At 32.4% G+C, this 12,196-nt stretch overlaps 1 protein-coding gene across 14 annotated transcripts in view; it reads right to left on the bottom strand.

Annotated features, from left to right (window-relative positions):
- Nucleotides 1-12,196, bottom strand: part of LOC142345818 (uncharacterized) — a 401,292-nt gene that overhangs the window by 273,960 nt on the left and 115,136 nt on the right. Inside the window, exons 1-2 of one of the 14 annotated variants that reach the window (XM_075398204.1) lie at nt 9,794-10,181; nt 7,275-7,298 (exon numbers count right to left, since the gene is read on the bottom strand). The exons of 12 other annotated variants lie outside the window; for them this stretch is intronic. In XM_075398204.1, coding sequence (XP_075254319.1) covers nt 7,275-7,298; nt 9,794-9,905 — 136 coding nt within the window. In that variant the 5' untranslated portion in view covers nt 9,906-10,181. Of the gene's footprint in view, nt 1-7,274; nt 7,299-9,793; nt 10,182-12,196 lie in introns of those variants that run through there. One more of the 14 variants, XM_075398207.1, reaches the window with a different exon arrangement.

The raw sequence follows: 12,196 nt of genomic DNA, 5'->3' as shown, positions 1-12,196 counted from the left end.
ATATATATATATATAATATATATATATATATATATATATATATATATATATGCAAAATAGCGCAGGAGAAAACTAAAAACAAACCAGCTGAGGCCGGAAAAATTGTAATCGAATGACAGGCGTAAAAATTAATTCAGAGAGTTAAGATAAAATGGACGCAAAAAGAACCGACAAGTGAAGGGATCATCGACCCTTCAATGATCGGATGCAGTCTGATCTTTTACTCACTACAGGCATTTTAAATTTCCGGCTTAAAACTGACATTATAATCGCAACAGACTGCTGGTCTCAAAACGAGCAATTTAGTTCACGCAAAAAACAAGAATGAAAGCGTTCACAAAGTCACTTGAGGGCTAAAAAATGCTCTGGAACAAAACTGCAAAATTAGTCAACAAATTTTTTAAAAAAAACACCCATGATTACATTGCGTCTAACTCCTAAGCATTCAGCTCACATCTGAACGTATATACTTTCAATAATTTATTGTCAAGGGAATGTAAAAAAACGGCACAAAATTTTTTTGAAGAATTAAAAACTGTTTTTTTCCAAACTGGTAAAATAGAAAAAAACAAGAAATACATTGCAATACTCCTGAAGCTGTAAATTATCTCAATAGCTCATAAGTATATACTAATTTTTTATGTTGGGCGATTTAGCTGGAGGGCAAAGTGAGCACCATCGCAAAATGATTGTTATGTTTTTTTTTCATACTATGACAAGGCAGTCATTGAAAGAAAGTTTTTTTGCTTCATTTCATTCTGCAATTCTGCCATTAGTTTCAGCTATTTAAATCAGACACTTTTCAAATTTAACCATTTGTTCACACTTCACAACAACCCAGAGTCTGTTCTAACCCTGCCTTCTTTTGTGTACTATCCCGCATTCCCCTTTTGTTTTCCCACTATAACTCCAGTTCTCAGCTATTATATAAACCCGTTTAGTTTACTTTGGATTTGCCCTAGCATGAAGATTCACCTTTTGATAATTTACTCTCTAATTGTTCACACATTTTCTGCATTTTGAACCCAAAGCCCTAAAGTTCACTAGTTTCACTTGCTTGTAAATCAGACTCGGTTGTGGTTTTAATTTTTGTTTATGTTTTGTAATTTGTTTGGATCTGGGCTAATTAGTCTGTTTTGTTAACCGGATTAGCCTGAATAACAAGCTATGGCTCTGCGGGTCTTTTGGTCTGGTGACTCCGAATATGCAAGTTAGGAAGTTTAAGCCCAGAGAAGTCTTTGAAGGGAATTCCTCAGTCAGGTTTGAGATATCATGGGAAAATTTCACTCAACCGCCCAAAATTTGATCCACAAACAACAAGTGTTCTTAGAGAAAATTTCTTTTCTGTTCCTTAAAGTTTGCAAAACATAGACGTATGAATTGTCGGTTATAGTTACAATCTGATAATGAAAGTTGTGATTGAAAGGTAGTAAAATATAAGAGTTAACACTCCCAATGATCGAAACTAGCCAACCGTTAAACAGTTTTCTTCAATAACATTTCTTGCTCATTTTAACTCAAATTCCATTCTCTATGAAAATTTTAGTAAATTTTTAGATTATTTGACTGTTTTCTCAGGTAACGGCACAAATTTGGGTCAGAAACGCATGAAAGTCTATACATGCAAGTCAAATTCCACAGATATCTCAAACTACTTATCGGCAATTGAAAACATTCATAAAAATTTATTGTAAATTTTTACTTAACGGAAAGAAATTGTAACAATGAAATCTGCAAAAAAAATTTTCGAATGATAATTAAAAAACGAAAAACATTCTGTGTCATAAATCAGATTTAGCGTGGATGGAAAGCACCTTGTTTACATGCCAACCAAAAATTTATTCGGTCCACTTAAAATTTGTGTCTCCCTGATTTTATTTATTATCACGCTTAACGAAGAGCTCTTTCAATGAACACAACAACTTTTTCAAAATCTGGCTGGTTGCATTGTACAGAAACATTTAAAAAAGTATAAAAGTACCTTCATAAACTTGGCTGGAAAACCAAAGAGCATCACTTCACTTATTGGACAAAAAACAGTTTCATACAAAGCAAAAAGTTATAAAAAATGGTCAGAGTTGTAATGTTGTCTAGATTTACAATGTCTAGAACTACAAGATCAAAAAACTGACGGGTCCAATTGATGATAAAGAAATAAATAAAAAGAAAAGGATCAATTAAGTTTACGAAAGGCTAATGTACGAAGATTTCACCATTTTATATCTCCAAAAAACGGGTTTTCTTCCATTTTTATGATAAAAAAATGAAAAAAAAGTAAACATGAAGAGATTTTTTTCTCTGTTAGAATAAAAAACTCATTCTTAATAAAATGATTGGTAAAAGCACAGTTTTCGAAACAAAAAGGATTCTGCCTCTTAGTCTAAAAGATGAAGTTCAATAGTAAAAGAAGGCTCGAAAAAAAGTGCGTTCGCACATAAGATTAAGACCCCGCTCAATCACATTTTTGACATAATTGTCTACAAAATGAGGAAGAGACTGAAAACTAAGTTAAGAAAATCACTCAAATCAACGAACAAAATGAATAATGTCGCATTCGAACGCCCATAATTTTAGATCTTAAAAAGACTAAGAGACAAGAGAAATAACAAAATCAATTGAAAACAACAAGCATTAATTACGACTCAAACTCAATGTCTATCTAATTTTCAAAAAAGTTAATAACAAATTCAAAACCACATCAGGCAAAAACTCAACAAAACAGAGTATAATTAACTTGTAGACAAACAACAAAAAGTGCAAACTTAGAAAATGCGGTTATACTTTTCAAAAACACTTAATTTCAAAGTCAGGAAAACCGTCAGCTATGAACTGAAACCAGTAAATGACTTCTTGTATAATTCCGCACAACTCCGTGGTACTCCATTGAGAACTTTCTTAAAGAAAAATGTAATTCAACTATAAAAATTCAAATAGAGGCAAAATTCAAAAAGTCGAATCAATTTTGTGAGAGTCGGTGTCGAAGCCATTGAAGTCGAAATTTACTCGCTAAAACCTTAAGTAAATTCAATTTTGCCTTCATTCGGCGCCATTAAAATGATATTTGACTTGAAATTAATATGGATTAGTGGACAGGGAAACAAACAAGACCTCCAAATATGGGTAAGTGCGGAAATAAAAAAATGGTACGCAAAATCGTATTATCAAAGTCAAAAAACCATTATAAGAAAGACAAAAGAGCATTGAAGATGGGATCTCTCTCTCTCTCTCTCTCTCTCTCTCTCTCTTGCAATTGCACTAGAAACGGGCAGACATAGAAAAAACGTGGGAAGCTTCTAAAAGATATTAAATAATTTGAAAACAATTTTTAAAAATAGTATTTTAGAGCCAGTTTCCAAAACCAAAATGATAACAACAATAAGCTTTCAAATAAAAGATAATTAAAATGTTGACATTATTGTCTAGAGAACCAATTGGACATGTAATTACAGAGAATAAGAAAAAAAATGCAAGATAACAACAATTACAGGAGGAACCCAAAGTTTTACAAACTATTTTCAAAAAAATGCTGAAGATTAAAAATACCATGACGACGATCCATTGAAACTAGAATTTATGTTATTTGGCCTTCATGTGCAAGAACAAATGATCTGCCAGATTTTGATCATCGATTAGAGAAATTTCTGGTCTCTTTCGAACATAAAATACAAGTTGGCAAAAAAAATGTTTTAAAAAATGACAGCGCCGCATTAACATCCGGATAATTTTTGAGTTGAGAAATTACAAACATAGATCAAAACAGATCTGACAATTCTAGCTTGTCAATTAAAACAATTAATTGTTTCAAGAAATACTGAAATAACTAGTTTGACAAAAATGTCAATATATCAAACAAAATGATAATTTTTGGATAGTTATTGAGTTGTAGATGCGAAAAACCAAAATTTCTCAGCTGGAAGCATTCAATAGTTTCCTTAATAGCTTGTTAGATAGCCAATGCGAACTTTGATTAATCAGACTGAACAATAAGACAACAAAAAGAACAACTAATAATGGCAAATGAGAAAATCCATTAAAAATTTAGGGAAACGCTTTTTCGGAGACAAGAAAATCATGAAATCATATCATAAAACACAATATTTAATCATTGGGCATTATTTGAACATCAATAAGAACTTTCATTAAACGATTCTCTAAATGGAAACAGACTTGTCTGTAATTGGGACAACAGGTATTCAAAAAATTTTGTTGAAAAAATGGCAGAGCGATAGAAAGGGCCAAAGAAGCGTATTTGGTGCCATTTTTTTAAATGTAAAGAGAAAAAAAATCGCTTCCAGAATTTAGCCAAAGGAGTTCATTCAAACAGATCAGCTCTTCTTTTTTGTCTGTAAACGTTAAACCAAAGAGACTATTGTTAACAATCTTATCATAATTTTAGCAAAATTGATCATAATTTCAGCAGAAATTACGGAAAATGTGAAAAAATCAACGAAAGTGACCCTAATGATCACAAAAGTTTAACCCCCGTAAATCCTTGAAAAGAGCAAAATTCAACGAAGAAATCTTTTTAATTTGGTTTTCTACGCTGGGCAAAGTTTCTTAGTACTCTGTACTTCTGTACTCTTAACACTAGCAGCTCTGTACAATGAATATATCGATCAGCGAAAATTGAGTGAACAAAATAAACCCAATTGAGTATATAGTTCCTCCCCCGCTAAAGTGGGTTGGTCGGAACAATAATAAAGATTGAGTTCCTCGAAAATACCACTTTGCCTTATATATTTACTTAACTTTTTTAAAATCTCTTAATATCCAAAGTGTGATATGATATGTTCGTACAATTATCTTGAATTTCGTTTAAAATTACGCCGGTGAAATCGTTTTAAATAAGCGGGGATACCAATGGTGAAGGGAAATGGCGGAAACAGACCCCCGTTATTGTTTACAAGTCTTTAAAAGCATGAAGTTAAGTTGGAAAGAGACACACAAATAAACATAGAGTGCAAAGCAGATAGATAGAGAGACAGAGCAAACGTAAACACACTGAAAGCACGCCAAGAGTTACATTTACATGTCAGTTATGAAGAGATACTAAGCACAACATATAAGAGTTAACCCATGATTGATTTATTTTTAGCGCGGGACATTAAGAAGGAGAGCTTTGATAATAGACATAAAGTATGGTACCAAAAAATACTTACACCTGAAGTATTTTCAAAAAGCGCCGCAAAGATCTTATGATACAACATTCTGAGTTCAAATAAGTTCCAAAGTAAATAGTTATCACGCTTTTAGCCCTGAAAATATCTAGTAGACGGTTTGTACAGTTTTCACAGAAGTTTCTAACGACAAATTTTGACAATTTTTCTTACAAATTTTCCTCTTTTCAAAGAACCACCTCGTTTTGTAATTGTTGCCTCGAAGTTGCCCAAAACTTTTTAATTGCATTCAAATTATTACTATTTGCTGACCATTCCAGTCCCTCTCGCTGCCTTTGTGTGAAAAAATTGCTGATATTAGTCGCACAAAAGCATTATGTTATTGAAAAACAAGGTCTATATAACGCTATGTTTTGTAAATTTTCAGAGTTTTTGGGTTAAATAGAACCTGATTTTGCATTTCTAATTGTGTTTTAAGATCACTCCTCCAAATTCAATTTCTTTGTTTCTGTTGTCAAAAAAATGTTGTTCTGTTCTTCGAAGAACTTTCACATTCTCTCCGCTGGAGCTATTTTGAGCCTTTCACTCTTTCGTTAGCGTTTGTATGCATGCTGTTTAATAAATATTGACGTTGAGCTCAGTTTTTGTTTTTTTTCCAGGAAAATCTTACAATTTGAAATGCAATGCAAGGCCATCAGTAAAAGAATAAAGTAGCTTAACTAAAAATCTTTTCTGAGTAAATGAAATCTCGTTTATAAACGCAAATTTTATCCCTCTTTTCACGTTTTAGCGGAAATCGAAATTAATGAGCAAAAAAATGCTCAGAAGTGCACAAATTTTGATGTAGCTAGCGTTTTGGTTCCGTAGTGTATTTGAAACGATTGAAAAATTTTTTTATGCCATTTTTGTATTGTATTGTGAAACGAATGTAGTAATGTTCAGTTTTGACATCAAATTTGGTGTTGGTAATTGCTCTTTTGTTGGTAATTGGTTGGTAATTATTTTCCTTTTGAAGACTTTTTACAATATAGCTTTGTAGCTTTGTAGCAAAGTTATGGCCAATTGTTGATTGGCTTCTCATAAAATCGTTCAAATCAGAAAAAGTCAAAATAGGATTTCTTATTAAAGAGAGTTGACAAATAAGATTTCAAAATTTTGACCAATGTTTCAATCGATTGATCTTTCGGTTATTATCTTAGTCAAAAAGATAAATAAGACCATTTTACATAGAAATATGCGATTCAAAAACGAACAAAATTTTGTAAAATTTTCTTGTCTTCAAGCAAACTTTTGATTTTTTTTTCATCTGCACTGCAGCTTTAAGTTCAAGAAGCATTAAAGCGATTCGGTCTCTAAATGCTATAAAATTGAAATTCAATTGCAAAAAAGAGTGCCGTGAAAAGATCCATCATGATAGTTTTTGTTTATTCCAAAAATTGAATTCAAATAGTTTAAATGGGCTATTATAAGACATTGTTTATATACTTCTGAAAGCCAGCTTTTACATTTCCTATTTTTTTAAAGAAAAAGCGAATTTTAAGCGTGCAGTAATAATTACAGAACCTATACGAAACGAAATTGAATCTTCAATTCCATTTTTACTTTTTGTTTTTAATGCTATTGCTCTCTTATTAAGGTTTTTTAAATCCATAAAAATTTTTTTTGATCTCCGACAATATTAATTTTTATGCATTTGAAGTCGATTACCATCAATTTACGGTGTGCTCTAAGTCAGTTCAGATCAGAACTTTTTGCACTGTGAAAATGCACTTGTTTTGAGTTAAAAACTGCTGCTGATCACAATAATTAGGTTAAGAAAGCATCTTATTTTTCAACTTTTGGAGTAGTTTTTGATGAGATCAACATTCGTTTTTGGGTACTGCGAAAATTTTTTTCCAGTGCAAAAGTGGCAATTTTATGCTCCATTGCATTTGATCAGAATTTGTTTCGGTTTTGAGATCTGAGCCATCGTTTTCCGCAAATTGGAAAAAAATGGATCCAAGTTTGATGTCTCAACGAAGGGTTACTCAGATGGGTTTCGCAGATGGTCAAGTTTGGTACATTAAGCTATTAATAATATTAAATGTTATTTTTAAGCACATGGAGAACACACTAACACACAGATACATATATAAGACAGGGGGTGTTTATAAATACCTTCAGTACCGGATGGTTCTTTACCTAAAAAGAAACAAGTTAACTCACTGATTATAACTCACAATATTTCATCACATAACTAGTGAGTTACTAGTTAATTGTAATTTGTAAGTAAAAAACGCAATTAATTCACTATTTCTTGTTTGAATTCATTGCAGTGAATTCAAGATACTGCTAAATTATATAAAATTACTAACTAACAGATATCTGTTAGTTAGTAACTTTATTTATTTTAGTAGTATATTGAATTCAATGTAATGAATTAAAACAAGAAATAGTGAATTAATTGCGTTTTTCAATTACAATTTACATTTAACTAGTAACTTTTAACTATAGTTCTCTGCATCTGAAGAATTTGCAAATCAGGAAAATTCTTTCGTTGTTGCAGATTAGAAAATTGAATTTCCGATTTGTGGAGATCCCCATTTCCGATTCCCATCTTTTTAAAGATATTTGGGGAAAAAATCTGTTTAACTCCCTCGAGATCAATTATAACAAGACGCAGCAGTAGCAGCAATAGGTTTCAAACTTTGGTCAAACTTGAAAGAAATTGTGTCGTAACTATATTAGATCCCCAATCTTCGCTGACATGTAGAATCCATCAATTTTACCGGCATAATTTGTCCTATTGACAGAAATAGCCGGATCTATTCTGTTTCGGCCCCCCAGTGTTTTTTATGACCCCCAGTTACAAATTATATGTTGTTATATAGCACGTTACTATGTAAGAAAAAAGCACGTGCGCCTGGGGGTCATAAAAGATTTATGCTCACTAAGCTGGGGGGGGGGGGGGGGGGCAAAACAGAATAGATCCAAATCGCCACATCAAATTGAGTGGGCGGGTAACAACAATTCAGTTAAAGAGCATAGAAGGGCAACAATAATCGCATTCGTTGAAATAAAAATTCATAGGAACGTTTTAGTAGCGGCCACTCAGATAACCGACACGCTACTAATCTATTGCCCAGGCAAATTGCTACAAATAAACACAAAAAGCTTAATCGAAAAATCCTCCTTATCTTCCACTAAACCTCAAATATAACCAATTTAGCTACACAAACGCCCGTTTCTATATTGCCATATTGAAAACTGATTTTTTCTACAAATTTGAGACAATACGTTAGAAATTTGTTGAAAAAATTTATTGAAAACGTTAGAAATTTATTGAAAAATTTCGAGATTTATTGAAAAAATTAATTTTGCCAAAAAAATGAAGTTAAAAAGATTAAAACTATATGCGAAAAAAGGCTAGACATTGTATAATCGCTTATTTATCGTCTTATCCCACATCCTTACATGTGTTTAAGATAAGTGTTATAGACTCTCAGGTTTGGAGTTTCATGAAGAATAATTTAAAAGAATTAAATTTTCTTAATTTTTTTGACAAAATCCTGACTGTTTTCTTAGTTGGACTGCTTGTTGCAATGCTAGACTTGTGTTGCTAGTGGAGGCTTGTTTATCCAGAGACAAAAAATTGACAAAAAGTTTAATATTGATAACGAAAATCAGTTTCTCGACCCATGAAAAGACCATGCTCGACTTAAGTTATTTCGAAGTCATTAATGCTACTGAAAAAATCAGTATCAAGGAAATGAATTGTTCGACAATGTTTTCTGGGTGAACCTTTTTTGTCCCAGAGTAAAACCCATGATTGAAATCTGTAAATTGTTTTAATTGTGTACTAAAACTTGTACGAAATTTGAAATTTATAAGTTTTTTTTGTGACGCTCATTGCTACAATTTGTCATCAAATGCCTCCTTCTTTTTGTCAGTTAAAACTAAGTTATAAGAACATTTTTAGGCGATAAATTAACAAATAAAGGCAGTTTTTTGGATTTCATTTCTTTGGAAAGAGTTAGACGAGATGATCAAAACTGGTTCTGGTTATGTTGTTGGAACCATGTTGGCTGAGTTTTGCTATATTTGTGAAAAAGCGACTTGTAGGCGACTTAATCCTGTAGGAGAAATCGCATCATGCATGGAAGAATGGGGGACTTTCAGTGTCGCCTTTGTTTCCTGTCAGCCACCATAAATTCCACTACAAACAACTCCTCGCCCGTCTATGATCATCAAAAAGAGCAAATTTGGAGAAATCTTAAAGACAAAAAATGTCATCGTGTTGAGGTCTTTAGAAAGCACAAAAATGATGAACGCGGTCAACTGTGACCATGAGAGATAGCCGTCTAATTATTCTGAGTAAATCTTTATCAATTTAATAAAAAATTGTATCAAAAATTAGTATATCATTAAAGACAACATAACTAGATTTGAAGTTCTCTATGCAAAGTACTATCGCTAATGCGTTTCCTTCCGGCGATGAAATTTAAAAATTTTACAAAAAAGCATGATAAAATAATTAAAATAGCGACATATAAACCTGATGCGTTTGCTAAAGTTACATTCGTTGAAAATTAGACTGCTGTGAAAACTAAGGAAAATAGCTCCGGGCCGTGTGGATTTTGTCCAAGCATTTCAAATGTAGCCGGTTCAACTCTCACTATCTACTCATTGTGACTTACCCACGGACTCGGCGAAGTTCGACAGAATATCCAAGAGGCTGAAAGGGGGAGGATCTGGTTCTGGAGGGGGAGGGGGCTGGGGAATGGGCGCCCCTCTCTTATTATCATCCATATCGATAACTTTGGGTAAAGTTAGTAATTTTTACATTTTAAAGGTTCGTAATAATCTGCTGCCGACGACATAGAAACTAGTGTAAAACTAGTGTAAACTAGAACTAGTTGATTGTACCTTGTAACCCTATTTCGGAAGCAAATGAATGATAATTACCAAAATACATTTGGTACATAAATGAGATAATTTTTGACAAACGTCACTATAATGGTAAAATGGAAACCTTCTAATAGAAAATGTTTTAATGAGCAAGTTTTTCTAAAGCGAAAGAAGATTTATGTTGAAATGATAATGAAGCTGTTTAGTCACTTTTTGTTAAGTCATTTGGCTGATTAAAAATGAAACTGGGTCCATTAGATAGATTTAGACTTGCCTCAAGTATCTGTTATCTCCCTCGCAATAATTTCGTCACCAGATACACCCCCGCCTTCAATTCCTACCCCCTCCCCACGCCATTCACTTCTAATTGCTTCTCCTCAGTTAAATTCTCTGAATATGGTTTTTAAAAGTTACCTTAAGATTTCTTATCTTTTTTAAACTTTTGAGAAAATAATGAGAAAAATGCAAAAATATTTGGAGGTGTGCACTCAATGGAGTGTGAAAGAAAAAGGGTTGGGGAGGAGGAGGGGCCATCGCTTTTTGGATGGAAAATTTAAAAGGGAAAAGAAACTTAAGGTCATTTTGGAACCATAAATAAGAAATCGGCAAACCAATTATAGCTTAAACTAGTTATCATAGCGTACAGCTGATAATGTTTTTCTAATAATTATTTCGCTATAGCTACACCAAGTTTTATGCAAAATAGGAATTATCGCTCTTCTTGTTAAAATTGAAAAAAATGGAAAAATTGAAGTCTTTAAGTTTTGCAGTTCGTTCATGCGTTGAATATAAAACAAGGCATAACAATGTCTCTAAAAATAAAACACATTCACACGCATTTAGTGATTTTTGATTATTTTGGTTTTAGTTTCCATCGGAGCGTAAATTATTTTAAGGATAAAAGAAATCTTCCCATGTCTACAACGGAATTAACTAATCTGTTCAAATGGAAGTTTAACGGGTACTCATAATTACAAAAATTTACCCTGTGCAGTTTTGCAAAATTTAGTTCACTCTTTTCGCAAAAATTTGTCCAAAACGTAATTATACGACTTTGATTAGGATAATTTTAACAGCCTGTAAAACTATTTTAGGGCGTTTTGTAAAGTAAGAGTAACTAATTATTACAAATGCTCTCAAATTGAGACAAATTGGCAAAATCTTTGAATAACTTTTCCAAACTTAGGTCCGTTATTATTTTGGAAGTTTAGTCAATCTTGAAAATGGTAGTCAAAATAGGCGCTATCATTGAGTATAAAGTTTCTTGTAATCTTTTTCTAGTTAAAACTAGTAATACGCTGGTTATTATTTATAAAAGTAGGTAGGATAAAAGCGGATAATAGTGATATATAACTACACTGCCAAACAGGTGGAAATTCTATCTAATATTGAAAACGGATACCATTCTAGTTATGTTTCTGGTTATAAATTTTTGGCTAGTTAGTTATTAACAGCACTTTAACAAGTTTCACTCTTTTTCACTGTGAAACTTCAGGTACAGTTCTCAAACCCTATTTTGGGTAAATTCCCACAAGGGCGAAATTAATATCCCCAGGTTCAAATAGCTTCAAGCATGGCGTCACTTTGTTTGCACTGTTTACATTCACAGTTATTTCAAATATTCTGTAGCTGATAAAATGTTTTCATATTTGGATAAGCTTGCTCCAAAATTCAGGTCAACAGACCTTCAAAGGAAAAATATTGCACAAAAATTTGATTCTTTGACTCCTTTTTTTTATTTGTTCGATTTGACACCCATCTGATTATCATTTAAATCGATATCTAGTTTTATTTGTCGTTTAATTGTAACTGTTCGAATATCTCGAACTTTATTTAATGTGCGATAATCATTTCAAATAACTTCTTTGAAGAGAAATTTTATCATAAACAGTTAGGCTGAAAAAACACAAACTTGCTTCATACCAATTTTGCATTTTATAAGATTATACCTAAACTGCCCCAAATTATTAAAAGTTAATTATGCGTGAACAATTTTCGGATATTTAAATGATCGAAGAGGCGAACAAGGCGTGTATGAGAGAGAGAGGGAAGATAGTTTTAGGCTATTTGGTCGTAAATAAAATTGTGGAAACATTTAGTTGAGATTGGTTGACGTTTGCTAATGATTTTAAGACAAATTTGGGCCCGTTTCACTGTTTGGGTTGCCTCACAAACACAAGCAAACTACCACA

The sequence above is a fragment of the Convolutriloba macropyga genome, chromosome 9 (genome assembly GCF_964194025.1).
Source record: "Convolutriloba macropyga chromosome 9, txConMacr16.3, whole genome shotgun sequence".
Taxonomy (NCBI): domain Eukaryota; kingdom Metazoa; phylum Xenacoelomorpha; order Acoela; family Convolutidae; genus Convolutriloba; species Convolutriloba macropyga.
This window is presented reverse-complemented; position numbering and strand designations above follow the sequence as displayed.